At 49.2% G+C, this 14,981-nt stretch overlaps 1 protein-coding gene across 1 annotated transcript in view; it reads right to left on the bottom strand.

Moving 5' to 3' along the window:
• LOC146870292 (uncharacterized) overlaps positions 1 to 14,981 on the bottom strand; it is a 134,357-nt gene that overhangs the window by 95,839 nt on the left and 23,537 nt on the right. Inside the window, exon 2 of the mRNA XM_085599659.1 lies at positions 10,637 to 10,764. Coding sequence (XP_085455785.1) covers positions 10,637 to 10,764 — 128 coding nt within the window. The remainder of the gene's footprint in view (positions 1 to 10,636; positions 10,765 to 14,981) is intronic.

Here is a 14,981-nt window from a genome sequence, read left to right as displayed (position 1 = left end):
GATCAGTAAATGGATACTGCTTTGCAAGAGTTTGATTTTTAATGTGGAATACTTGCTTGGTCAGTGCAAAAAAAATAACAGATTGTCTATCCAGGTTAATCATGGAACATCTTTTTGATGAGAATAAGGATGAAGAAGTAGAATGGTTTGAAGTGGTCACGATTGATATAGTATTTGGAGGGACGATCTCTGAAGAGGAATGGATGAGAGTTATAGAGCATGAGGTGGAATTGAAGATAGTAGGGAATAGCGTGAAACGAGTATTCAAAAGTAAAGGAAATGTGATGCAGATCTGAAGGATTTCTAGGTTGTAAGAGGTGAGCTATCCGTTAGAGAGAATTAGTTGTCTGGAGGCATGAGACTAATTTTGCCTCTTCTCGAAGGGATAAATAAAGGATTTAGCACATCAGGATATATGAAAAACAATGGAATGGATCAGTGTCTGTTGTTCGTGGTTCGCAGTCGCCGCCGGAGAAGTCGAGGCCCTCCACCACCCGCAGGCTTCCACCTGCGCCTCATCCCTGGTGGCCAGTGGTGGCCTTAGGTTCGTTTCATTTCCCTTGTGCTGTCTCTTTGCCTTTTTGCCTCTGTGACCCTGATTTGTGCCTGTAACTGCCCGTGCCCCCTTCCCCCCGCTCGCCGCTCTGCTCTGTTCCATTTCCTTTGTGCTGTTCCTTTGCTTTTTGCCGCTGTGACCCTGATTTTGTGCCTGTGACTGTCTGTGCCCCCTGCCTCTCACTCGCCGCTCCGCTTCTGTGCCCCCTTTTTATTTCTGTACCACCTCGCCGTCGTCCGCGTGTTTAATTTGTGCCTGTGACCCTGTTTTGTGCCCCCTTTTTATTTCTGTACCACCTCGCCGTCCGCGTGCTTAATTTGTGCCTGTGACCGTTTTGTGCCCCGTTTATCTTCTGTACCACCTCGCCGGTCTCCTGTCCCCCGTCTCTGCCGCTGCCTCCCCTGCGGCCCCGCCCCCTCCACGCCCATTCACCACTCCCGTCCCTCGCCTCCCAGCTGCTCCTCCCTCCCCATCTCCCCATATATGGCGGCCGCTATGCGGCTGCGCCGGAGGTGCGCCTAAGGCAATCCCGTCTGCGCCTGGACCGCGCCCAGCACCAGAACCCCTGGCCCCCACACCAGCCACGAGGAGCACCGCCTCCGCTACGACGCCAAGACCCTCATCGCTCTCAACCCAGGAAGAACCCACACTTGCTGCAATGTCGCCCCGAGGCGCACCCACGGCCCCTTCACCTGCCGGAACTGCAACTTCTCCTGCAACGAAAGCGCCAAGACACCCATCACAACGGAAACCAACCAGCTCAGATGCATCCTGATCAACACTCGCTCCACAAACAAACACGCCGTCGAACTCTGGGACCTACTCGACACTACATCTCCGGACGTCGCCTTCCTGACCGAAACCTGGATGAACGAAACCTCCGCGCCTGACATCACCATAGCCATCCCAGACGGGTACAAGATCACCCGCAGAGACCGCGTTAACAGAGCCGGAGGAGGTATCGCCATCGTTCACAAAAACACCATCAAGAGCTCTACAAACACCAACGACACCCTCAGCACCGCCGAACACATGCACTTCCAGATCCACACGGACCCCAAGACCACCCTAAGAGGCACCCTCGTCTACAGACCACCAGGACCCGGGCTCAATTCTGCGACTCCATCGCCGACCTCATCAGCTCACACGCACTGACCTCCACCAACTACATCCTCCTCGGAGACTTGAACTATCACCTGGAAAACAACGACAGCAACTCCTCCACCCTGATCGACAATCTCGCCAACCTCGGACTCAAACAGCTCGTCACAACGCCGCCCCACATCGCCAGCCACACACTTGACGCAATCTTCTCCTCAAGCCCCCACGTCACCTTCAGCCACGTCTCCGAACTCACCTGGACCGACCACCACTGCATCCATTTCTACTTCCAAAAACCACTCATACCCCACCGCACCCTATAGACCCCCCACCGCCGCTGGGGCAAAATCACTGAAGAACAACTCCAGACAAGCCTCGCACTGAACCCTCCGACGAACGCCACCAATCCGGATGATGGTACGCTCTCCCTCGAACGCTGGATGAACGACTGCACCAACACCATCGCGCCGCTGAAAAACCCCACCAACAGAGGCACCAGCAGAAGAGTCAGCTGGTTCACCCCGGAACTCCTCGACTCCAAACGCACCTGCCGGAAACTGGAAAACACACGGAACAGGAACAAGACGGCAGACAGCCACACTGCCTACAAAGACGCCATCCGCAACCACCACCACCTCATCAGAACCGCCAAAAGAACCTCCTTCACAGGCCGCCTTGACAACAACGCACACAACAGCAAGGAGCTCTTCACCATCGTGAAGGAACTCTCCAACCCCAGCTCCAACGCCAACGACATCCCACCATCACAAGCCCTGTGCGACTCACTCGCCACCTTCTTTCACTGGAAAATCACCGACATCCACGACAGCTTCAGACCCCGGACGACCCCTGCCGACAACACCGCACCTAACCCACCGCACCCCACCACCCACGAAACCCTGACAACCTGGGCTAACGTGAGCATCGAGGACACAATCAAGACCATGGGATCTATCCAATCCAGTTCCCCTTCAGACCCCCTCCCACACCACATCTTTAACAAAGCCAGCAAGTCCATCGCACCACACCTGCACAAAATCATCAACCTCTCCTTCGAGACCGCCACCTCGCCTGAAAACTGGAAGCACGCAGAGATCAACGCCCTACTGAAGAGACCCAAAGCAGACCCGAGCGACCTCAAAAACTTCCGGCCCATCTCCTTGCTCCCGTTCCCAGCTAAGGTCATCGAGAAGATAGTAAACACCCAGCTCACGCGACACCTCGAAGACAACAACATCCTAGACCCATCACAATCAGGATTCCGCAGCAACCACAGCACCGAGACCGCCCTCATCGCCGCCACAGACGACATAAGGATCCTGCTAGACAACGGCGAGACGACGGCCCTCATCCTCCTAGACCTCTCCACCACCTTCGACACCGTCTGCCACCGCGCACTACGCACGCGCCTCCACGACGCAGGGATCCGAAACAAAGCCCTGGACTGGACCACCTCCTTCCTCTCCGGCAGAACTCAGAGAGTCCGGCTCCCCCCGTTCCGCTCCGAGGCCTTCGAGATCATCTGCGGCGTCCCACAGGGATCCTCCCTCAGCCCGACGCTGTTCACTGTCTACATGGCACCACTAGCACGCATCGCCTGACAACACGACCTCAACATAATCTCCTACGCCGACGACACTCAGCTGATCCTCTCCCTCACCACAGACCCCCTCACCGCCAAATCCAACCTCCGCCAGGGAATGAAGGCCGTCGCCGACTGGATGGAGGACAGCTGCCTCAAATTGAACACAGACAAGACAGAAATCCTCATCCTCGGGTCCAACCCCTCCGCATGGGACGACTCTTGGTGGCCCACGTCACTGGGGTCCCCCCCGGCCACCACTGACCACGCACGCAACCTGGGAGTCATCCTCGACTCGAAACTCTCCATGACCAAACAAGTCAACGCAGTCTCCTCCACCTGTTTCAACACCCTCCGCATGCTCCGCAAGATCTTCAAATGGATCCTGACAAACACGAGGAAAACTGTCACCCAGGCCCTGGTCAGCAGCAGGCTCAACTACGTAAACGCCCTCTACGCCGGCACCTCATCCAAGCTCATCAGCAGACTACAGAGAATCCAGAATGCCTCTGCACGCCTGATCCTTGACGTCCCGCGCCGGACCACATCACCCCCCACCTGAGGAACCTGCACTGGCTCCCCGTCGACAAAAGAATCTCCTTCAAGCTCCTGATCCACGCACACAAAGCACTCCACAAAACCAGCCCAGCCTATCTCAACAGTCAACTCTCCTTCTACGTACCCAACAGGAAACTCCGCTCCGCTGACCACGGTCCCACGCATCCGGAGAACTACTTCCGGAGGCAGATCCTTCTCCCATCGCGCCGCCAAGACTTGGAACACCCTCCCCCTCCACCTACGTCAAACCGAAGACCTGCTGACCTTCAGGAGACAACTCAAGACCTGGCTCTTCGACCAGTAACATCTCCCCACCCCCCCCAGCGCCTTGAAACCCACCCGGGTATGTAGTGCGCTTTACAAGTTACATGATTGATTGATTGATTAGAGTAGGATAGATTGGAGTGGGATAGAGTGGGGTAGATTAGGCAGAGTTAAGTGAGGTAGATAGGGGGGTAGATTGGAGTTTGGTAGATTGTGGTATATCGGATTGGAGTAGATTGGGGCAGGTGGGAGTGGAGTGGGATAGATTGGAGTGGAGTGCGTAGATTGGAGTGGCCTGGATATTGTAGTGTGGTAGATTGGAGTGGGGTAGATTGAGGTAGATTGAGTTGGAGTTAGGTAGATTGAAGTGGAGTTGTATAGATTGGAGTGGAGTGGGGTGGGTAGACTGGAGTGGGGTAGATTGAATTGGGTGGGGTAGATTGGGGTAGATTGGATTGGAGTTGAGTAGAGTAGATTGGAGTGGAGTGGGGTAGATTTTGATGAAGTTGGGTAGATAGGAGTAGATTGGGTGGAGTGGAATAGATTGGAGATAGATTTGACTAGAGTGGATTGCAATTGCATAGATCAGAGTGAAGTGGGATAGATTGGAGTCTAGTGGAGTGAATTGGGCTGGATTGGGGTAGATTGAAGTGGAGTGGACTGGGGTAAACTGGAGTTGTGTGGGGTTTGATTGACATAGATTGGAGTGGCGTGGAGTGGGGTATATTGGAGTGGAGAGGGGTAGAGTAGTGTGGAGTGGGGTAGATTGGAGTGAAGTGGCGTGGGGTAGATTAGAGTGGACTGGGGTAGATTGGAGTGGAGTGGAGTGGAGCTGTGGATGTGGCTGTTAGTCTACATCTCTTACACCTAAGTTCATATAAATATTAGGGGTGAGTGGTAAACTTCGCTCCTCCAGCGGAGCCGCAGAGTTTTGCCCACTTCGCAGTGTACTTGGAGCACAGAGTTTTGAAAAAACCTTGCCAACCTCTGCTTGGCAGAGTTTTTTCTCACGCGCGGCTCACCAACGAGTGAGCGAGAAAATCAAGCACTAGACTTACTCCCAGCAAGATTATGCAACGCGGACGGTCGCAGCAGGTCACTACCGCTCCCATTGAGAAAGCTGCTGCTCGAGGTGAGAAAGGTGCCACTCCAGTAGAAAATATACTTGAGCGGCAGAAAGAAGCAGCGCCCTCTGGCGTGCCGTATGGTGCAGTTTGCACTGATTTTACAGCGCAAATCAAACTTCCGGTGCTAACAATCAGAGCGAGCAGCACGACGTACCACAACAGAGCTCCGAGGAATTTTGCTGACTTTTTGGGTAACTGAGCAGAACTACCCACCCACCCCTAATGAAAGTGGGGTGACTGGAGGAGCTTTTGGTGGAATACGTATGAGAATGAGGATAGGAACCAGTTTTGAGGAAAAATTGAGTCGTTGCTGCGCTGCAAAAACAGAAGCGTTTTAAACAGACACATACTATGTACTATATATGCGCAGAGAAGAGGTGAAATACATATGAGACTAGGAACACAGGTTTTAAGGATAAATGGATGGAGTTTTAAAAGGCATAGATGTGTTCAAAATGTTTATGTTACTTAGTGGCAGGCTGGCTTGAAGCATGTGACTGGACTACTTGTCTGGAAAGACTATGGGAGTCCGGTTTCAAACTAGTGTACGCTTTAAACAGACACATACTTTGTGTGCGCAGAGAAGAGGCGCAGCCTACAGACACATGCAGTCACATGGACTGCTTTAATATTCTGTTCCATTTGTTTGTTCCTATAAAAAGAAGTGCCGAACTGTAAAACAAAGTCATGAATTGCTTTAATAGTATGTACCATTTGTTTGGTGCAGTAAAAGGAATCGTCAAATTCCAAAACAGATTAAGGCAACAATACACAAACATGTTGGGCGGAAGTTAAAAGCAACCCAAAGGAGTAACATGGAAGTGGAAATGATCGTCAGAAGAATAAAACAAGAAATACCTTTAATCACAGCGCGAGCAGTGGAAGGACACCAATCAAAGGAAATCAATTAGTACCTGCTTTATGCTCTGGAGAAATAAAAGGAAGTGACGTGAGGCCTATGGTGACCAATTAGGAGACAGATAAAAAGAATGACAATCTAGCCAGCAAGTAGTAAGTAATGGATGGGCTCTAAGCCCTTTATTGTATATAATACCCCTCGCAGTAACCGTGCATGCACGCTGTTGGGCGATACCTAAAAAGGAGACCCCCAGTTAATATTTGCAACACAGGAAAAAAATGAGAATCTACAACCAACATGATTGTTACCATTCATGAAGTGACTATTGGCACTACTATTATGTCTACTTCCTAGCCCGTCCAGCCCTTAGAGAGCAGCCATGCACCACTGACCTAAGTGACGATTTTGGCTACGCGGCGGGAGCGGTACTTATATATAACAAAGATATACATGGGCTAAAAAACCCATGTCTGCACTGAAATGAATCATTTGGAATAGTCCACTAAGAAGTCACTCAACAAGCGATATTTACTTTGTTGGTGTACTTAAGGAACAAGAGGTCCAACTGGCACTCCTAGTTAGAGTGAGGGACCAAGTTGAACTCCAGAAAAGGATCTTAATGAACTAAGACAGACTACTGTTATTGTTATTGCCCTGATGAAAACCTTTTGGGTTGAAACGTGTTGGCTACGGTCGTTTTTAAGAAGATTTTTTTCAATAAAGAAACAAAGAAACAAGAACCTGCTGAATTTATGTGCTTCTCTTCACTTTGCTTGAACTTGTAGAATATACTAATCTTTTCAAATGTTGGAGTGCTGAATCATTGTTTTTGATGCACCACTGACCTAGCCACACCCTGCCAGGGAGTCCATCAGTGCCACCAGCACTCACATCCACTGGCACATAGCAGCAAAAGGCAGACAACACCACTCCGGAGGTGGTAAGGGAGAGGTGTGTGGTATGTAGCGGATGCTATGCATGTCCCTCCCAGGCTGCCAGTGACGCTTCTTTGGCCAAGGTGAGTCTCCTCTCTCCTTTCCCCCTCCTGGCCTTGTTGCCACGCCTCAGATGCAGCTGTCATGAAATGGTATCAGTTCCCTTCAAAATGGGGAGGATGGAGATGACAAGCTGCCCTGGTGTATACAACACAAGGGGGACAAGGTTCCAGGGTGGGTGGTGTTAGAGTCTCTGCCTAGCTTCCTACCAACGGGCGGAAGAAGAGCAGGATGAGAAGGAAGAAGATGAAAGTCCTAGGTATAGGACACAATGGGGGAGAACAAGTCTTGACTCGTGTTGCCCTCACACACCCCGAAGGATGTCATGCTTCATTATTGGGCATTTGCTCCTAGTCGAGCCGGTGTGCAATGCCCTATGGGTACCCCGAAGCGTCGCTTTATCAGAGATGTTTTAGAGAACTGCCGTTTGATGAGTGCGGGTGTGTGGAGTAGTCCTAAGTGAAGGGTGATAAAGTGCATGGAGCGCATATAAAACTGCCTAAGAGTTGCCAAAAAAGTGCTTTAATAAAGTAGCACCCTTGACAGAATAAAAAACCCGTAGGTTAGGGAGTTACCCCTGTAGGCGTAATGAGCCCAGGTAACTGTCAGGTCGACATGTTTCACGCCTCTATTGTCTTAACGATCGTGGGCGTTTCATCAGGACCAAGGTGCTATGTGAGGTGGTGTAGTGCACATGCTAAAGTAAAAATAGAGGGATGGGAATGTCCCTCCAGGGCGATCAATGTGGGCCTTGGACTAAGAGTCCTTTAGTCCAGGCTATTCCCTCAATTCCACTCCTAAACATGACCTAGGAAAGATAAACGAACATTGGCATAGCCTTTGGGACCTTATAAGTGTTTGGCCATGCAACACTTGATGTTGTTGCACCAAGGATATTGTGCTGGATAACTAAACACTTATAAGGTCCCAAAGGCGAGACCTATTGGCTATGCCAATGCTTGTCCTGTCTGTGTGAGAGCCTCTGTTATTTGTTCAGTGTGCAATCTAAAAATAACTACATGACAGGTGGGCTTTGCAAATTTGTATCCATATGGGTTTTTGTCGATCTATCTGCTTGCATGTGTGACCTATAGGCAGGAATATGTGCATGGATGTTGCGTCTTTAGGCATGCACTATATAGAACCAAACCTACTGATTTTGTCAATGCTTGTTATTATTGTGGTCTGCATTGAATCATGGGTTGTATATAGATGTGGCGAAGTCTGGTGCCTAGGTGTCACTCTGCCTCGGGTGTGCTTGAATTACACTTGTAGTCATGTTTTTTAATGTCAGGGCATGATTCTGGTACTCTAACAGACAGACAGACAGAGCAACTATGAACAAAGCGGCATCTCAAGAACAATTTTTCTTGAAAGAGTTTAGAAAGCCCAGTGGGCTTCATTGGTTTTTTTGTAGAAGAGTGGCTCACATGAAGATGTGCTTTTCTGCATGGTGAAAAAAAGTTACATTAAAGAGAAGTGTGAAAAGCAAGGTCTTTTGTGGTTTTCCTTGAGACGACTCATGTCTTTTAGTACTCGATTCTCCAAAGGCCTGGTATTCGGATGATGTATTACCCTAATACATCATTAAATGATAGGCCTACAAGAAGTATCCCCCAGACATCACAGCTAATGGCTGCCAATCTGTGTTTTCCTCCTCCTGTGATCTCGGCTGTGTTTCATTGTTTAGAAATCATTAAATAGACAAGCTTCTGATAATAACATGAAGGTGTATTGTCTGCGTGCCCACCACTGGTACGACGTTTAGTTTATCAAGTTATGGCAACTCCCTAAGTGCCTGGTTGATGCCTAGGTTCAGAGGCATTGTCTCATTTTTCAACCTCATTGTTTTAATTCTCGTTGTGGGGCAACAGGGACTCAGATCAGAGACTCTGCAAATTCAGGACCTTTGTGGGGCAAGATTGCAAGCACTTTTAACAAGCAAGCACAAACGCGGGAGGTCGCGGCCGGCGGCAATTGGCAGAACTGTCTGCAGGGCAGGCGCCGCGCAGCAGGTCAGGTGCACTCTTGCACTTTCAAACTGGGCCTCGCGTGCGGCACTGGTGGCCCGTTGCGGCGGCCTTTATAATTTTTGGGGGGACACTGACACTACTGGGACTGACAGTAGTGTCAGTGAGTGTCCCCAAATAAATTATAAAGGCCGCCGCAACGGGCCACCAGTGCCACAAGGCCGCCCCCAAAATAGTGACGCCTGGGGCGGACCACCCCCCCCCAGCTACACCACTGCCGAGGCCCCATGCCACTGATAGATACCAAAGGGGATGATGGACGGAGCGTTTGAGCAAATGAAAAACTCACCCCCAGGTCAACTGATCTGGGTTTAATCCATCATCATTCTTTAGCTCACTCCACCACCCCAGTTCAGACATGGCCATATGCAAATCAGTCTGACCCTGTGCCTCATGGGACCAGTCCAGCCCAAACTGCCAAGCCATGTCTTCCCTGGACCGGAAACAAGCACTCTGGGACCGGTTTCGGGTTCATAACCCTCATCAGCCAGGCTATCTTGAATCCAGTGGCAAAGTGAGCAAGGACCCCACGTCTGGGCATACCCTGCCAACTTAGGGCGAACAAAGCGATACCAAAGGAGATGATGGACGGAGCATTTGAGCAAATCAAACACTCACCCCCAGTCAACTGATCTGGGTTTAATCCATCATCATTCTTTAGCTCACTCCACCACCCCAGTTCAGACATGGCCATATGCAAATCAGTCTGACCCTGTGCGTCATGGGAACAGTCCAGCCCGCACTGCCAACCCATGTCTTCCCTGGACCGGAAACAGCACCCTGTTTAGAGATACCCCCGGAGGCGGAAGGCAGGGAGCCCAATGGCCGACTACCCAGGAGAGTGGCGGTACAACTAACTCACACCTGGCAACCCGGGCGTATCCGTGGTTACAGTAGTGCCTGTGAGATCAGGGGAAACCCCGGCAGAAGTCTCAGCATTCCACTGGTGCTGCTGGTACTGGTCAGCCGAACTAGAGGCCTGTACGGGACGTTTTAGGCGAGGGCCGCTATTTTGCCCCACCTGCACATAACAGCGACCGGTAGTTTACGTGAGTGCAGAGGTTATTTTGAAAGACAGGAGAATGTTCAATAATGGTGCACTGTGACCCTTACCTAATAGGGGAGAACATTGCTCCTTAGGCTAATGGTGTAGGGTGCCCGCACCTTATCGGGCTGGAGAGAGGGTAAAAAGGCAAGGGAATATCGATAAGCCGAAGGCACACAACATATTTCTTGGGTACTTTTACTTACTTAAAAGACGCAGGTGGTCAGAGGGTGAATGGTGGGTAGTGCATGTGCGCACAGTGCTATCCTCTCCCCAGGTCAAACCAATAGCATTAGTAAATGCCTGTTTTATGAAGGCCTCCGTCATATAGGTACTTAATCCAAGCTGATAGATTCTACTACTCAAATCAATGGTACTGCAGTTATCAACCTCAGAAAGTTAAGGGCTCACCCAGCACTTGTGAGACTAAAAACGTTAACTGCAGGCTGCACTCAGATCTCTGTAGCAGAGTCTTAAGTCCCTTAGCTGTCTCACACAGGTACCAGGCACTGGACTTACCTCCTCTTGTCCTTTGAGTGGTGGGTCCTTTCCCAAGGAAGAGTCTGCTGAGTCATCTTCTTCTGAACCCGGTCCCATCCCTTCATTGTCAGTGAGACTGTCATCCACTGAAAACTCCTCATCTACATCTAATAGAAAGGAAAGGACAAATGCACTAGAACAGCTCATCATGTGATGACATAGAAAAACTGAGCATGATATGACAGGTTGAAATATGACATAGCACAATAATTGCGCATGCTACAACATAGCATAACAAACCATAAATTAGCATACTGTGGCCTTAGTTAATCTATTTTTGCTTATTTTGCATTCAAAATGGATCAAAACACATCAAGGCGCGGCATGAAGTCACGCACAGGAGTATGAAGAGAAAAGGTGCCAGCAGAAACACCAGATCTCACAATCTAATGGAAGGGAGCAAATGGTTGTCCTGTAAGTAAAACTGGGGGCCGTTAAAGAGTTTGCTCTCCCAAGACTTACAATTAGCACGATGTAACTGTTGGGATGAAAAGCTTAACCAGCTGGAGAGAGCAACAGGGTTGGTGCCAAGAGATCTTCTCGAGAAGATAAATCTGGTGTGAGCATGAAGAGATCTGTAGACGAAGGCAAGAACTTTGAATTCAACCCTTGCTTTCATGGTCTCTTTCAAACTACCCGCGTGCGGCCTTTTATCCGGGAGGAGGGGCTGATTATCTTCCATCCGGGGGTACAGGACAGTCGGGGTGAACTAGAGAGTGGAGGGAGGCTGGGGGCCACAAAGTCTGCAGGGTGTTATTCATTGACCTGCTGGGTACCATTGGCACCGCATTTAGGTGCTGAGTGAATATGTATGCAAGAGCGTTCCATACGGACTAGGCTGGTACCTGTAGCACTGTGTAATGGTGCAGAGTGAGTGCGTGTGTGAGTGGGAGTGATAGCCTGTGGACCACCTGTGATTTATGACACTGGCCGGCGGTGCCGATTTATACATTAATTCCATGCCAAAAGCGCAATACATTTGACATTGGGTTTACCCGCGTGGCTCCAACCTGTAGTGCTGCTAAAAAGTGTTCTAATTTCATGTTTGACATTGTAGTGACCCGGGTGTACCCTATAACTGTGTATTATCAGTAGTGCTAGTGTGGGTCTGCGGTGGACAGCGTGTCGCACCACATAAGGGTGTTCTCTCTCTGTGGGGGATGGGGTTAGATTAGGAATTGTCCTACATTGTGCATACGATTAATGTTATAACAATACGAGTGGGCCTAGTACTGCTAGTAATATATTAAAATGTGTTTAATGCCTAGCAGTACCTGATGTTCATGTTATAATGATTGAATATGTGTGTTGAATATAAACGTTATTTACATACACCCTGTGTGAAGTCTCTTTTGTGACGTTCAGTGTATTTATCGCGAGCGACTGCTGTGCCTTTGCTTTATACATTGCCTCTGAAATAAGCCTGGCTGCTCAGTGCTAAGCTACCCAAGGGTGAGCACAGGTTATATGACAAGTATAATCACCCGCCCTTGACAGGAGTGGGCTTTGTTAATACTGGAGCACACGGAGTTCGCCACTCTGATGGCAACAGCATAATGCATCTGAGTTCAAATGATTCACCTCGTGCTGGGGGTGACTTCTTCCTCCACTGGGATTGTGTTGCTGCTGTGCCTGCAACTGTGGGACAAGGAGGGTTGCAAATCTAGGAGGTGCTGCGACAGCTGGGACAGCTGGTAGCCCCGTGGCTCGGCAGGGACATGTCAAAGTGAGGGGTGATGGTGCGGATGCTCGTTCCCCTCTTTCTCCCGGTGGTGGTGCGGATGCTGATGGTGGGGATGGCGCTGGTGGTGCCCATGAAAGGTGTGTACTACCTCCACCCCGAGGCTCCGCAGGAGGCGACAGAGGTCATTGGTGCTCAATGTCTTGTTTTCTCTGTATCACAGAAAAAGCGCACGTAGCTGCTACCGCTGAGCTCCTGCTGCCTCAGTAAACTTGGGGACCAGCACAGCTGTAGAGGTGTATTCAGGAGATTCAGTGTTACTGCTGATGTTCCGTTCCAAGGAGGGCTGCTCAGCTAGAGCCACTTCACAGAGCAAGCAGAACAGAAGCCACACTGAGAGAATGCCTGCTGTAAGCTGAGCCATAGAAGGATGCTGTACTCCTCACCCCATTGATGTGGGGCAGTCTGGCAGTGTACCCTCTTCTGTCTATGTAAGCATTACAACTAGCTACGTCACGATCGAGGAATGTTTTGGTCTGCACAGTGTGTGAGGGTGGATTGGGTTGAGCGAGGGGACCGCCATCTTAAGGTTATTTCATTTGCTGTCTTCCAGTCTGGGCTGTGTAAAATCTCTGGTTGCAAGCACACTTTCATAAAGGTTTCTACTAATTGTTTGGAAATATTTGGGGCACATTTTACTCAGACTGTAAGGGTCTATAAAATATGCTGATATAAAAAATAATAAATGTGTCCATGGTTCCCAGAAAGGTGCGTGCGTGCACCTCTGTCCTCCCGAGCGCGCAGTACAGTGTGTGAAGCGTGCACGCCCACCACATCCTGGGAGACCGTTCATGCTTCGAAAGGCAGAAAATGCTCATGCACTTGCTGCCTTTCTTTTCTAACTAGAGCTCAGCAGCAGGGCTGACTGTGGGCCTTTTGAAAGTATTTATGTAAATCACAGCGCCCCTCAAGGACTGCATTTAACATAAATACTTTCAAAAGGCAAACAATCAGCCCCACAGCAGCGCTCTATTTAGAAAAGAAATGCATCAAGTTTGAAAACACGAACGTGATTCTGAAAGCACACCTCGTGTTTGTAGACTAGCTGCATTTCTTTCTACATAGAGTGCAGCTGTGGGGCTGATTGTTTGACTTTTGAAAGTATTTATGTTAAATGCAGTCCTTGAGGGGCGCTGTCATTCACAAATACTTTCAAAAGGCAGACACAATAAGCCCTGCAGCCGTGCTGCATTAAGAAAAGAAATGCAGCAAAGTTTAAAATCACAACGTGATTTTTTAGATGATTCTGGATCCTGAAGCACACATTGTGCTTTTAAATTTGCTGCAACGCCCATAGGCTAAAAGAGCGTCAGCCCCCTCCCCCCCGCCCGAGTTTTTCACAGGTCTTTAAAGACGATTTGCATATTTACATACCTTTGTAATCTGGTTACCCAGGCATAGTTTTTTTCTGGTTCCAGTACCCCCTTCCCCACCCCTCTCAGGCCCCCACTCTACCTATTCCTTTCATTTGTATTTTACGTTTGCTGCTATAGTGTGAGAATGCATTTTATGAAAAAGAATATAAAGTAGGGTTGCCAAAAGAAAAATGCCAGCCATGTGTTGTTTAAAGAGCCTGCAAAGACCTCGTCTCTACACTAAATAGGGTTATAAATAAAAAAGTATGCATTCATTTGTAATATGACTTTTCTATATTTGTTCCCTTTAATTATCAGTCATGGAGCATTCAGGCAGCCCTAGAACACAATTAAAAGTGCTTTCTATTTATAATTGCTGTTAGAAGTATGCACAGATAAGTGCTAAAAATACGGCTTTTGGTGACTGCTTATTTTTGTACCGTCTGGGACTTCAAAATAATGAGCTGGCAATCCTAATCATAAGACTGGAAGTTTGTTGCAGGATCAGCACATTATTTATTTTGATCCTCGATCCCGGATTAATGCCATAATAGCAATAGTTTTAACTTATATCTGAAACCCTACGACGCTCTCAATAACATGCTGAGTTACTTTAAGTGTCTGGTAATGCACCCTGCATTCAGACAACTCACTCCTCATTCTGGCCCTTCACTTTACTGTTCACCCTGCACTCTCAGTGATCACATATAACACACACTGATCACCATGCACTCACACCATTCACCCGCTCACCCTGCACTCACAGTGATCACTCTGCACTCACAATACATGTGTAGTCACATGAGCACACTACTTCCCCTGCACTCATGTGATACTTCACTCACCTGTCCCCCTAACTGCTCAATCTGCAATTTCACTCAAACAAGTCCATCACTAACCATGCATTAATTCGTCCCACTCTGCACTTACAGCCGCACCCAAATTCATATGGTCCTCACTCACCCTGCGGTCACTCCTCTTACCCTACTCTCACACTGCCGCATTACTCACTGTGCACTCACATGGGCACTCCTGCCACCCACACAGCACAGAGGGTTAATGTGCCTTCTACAAAGAAAGTGTACCATGCAGATAACAGAACTAAGTGTGAGTAAACAATGAGAAGCGCTATTAAAAAATTGTCAGAAAGGTGCTATAGAGACATGAGACTGTTGCACAGTGTGCGATCAGTGCTAGGGCCAGCCCTGGCTGAGAGTGTTAGCCCCCC

Source organism: Triturus cristatus, chromosome 1_1, assembly GCF_964204655.1.
Source record: "Triturus cristatus chromosome 1_1, aTriCri1.1, whole genome shotgun sequence".
In the NCBI taxonomy this organism is placed as follows: Eukaryota; Metazoa; Chordata; class Amphibia; order Caudata; family Salamandridae; genus Triturus; species Triturus cristatus.
The sequence above is the reverse complement of the archived record's forward strand: the minus strand, read 5'-3'. Positions and strand labels throughout refer to the sequence as shown.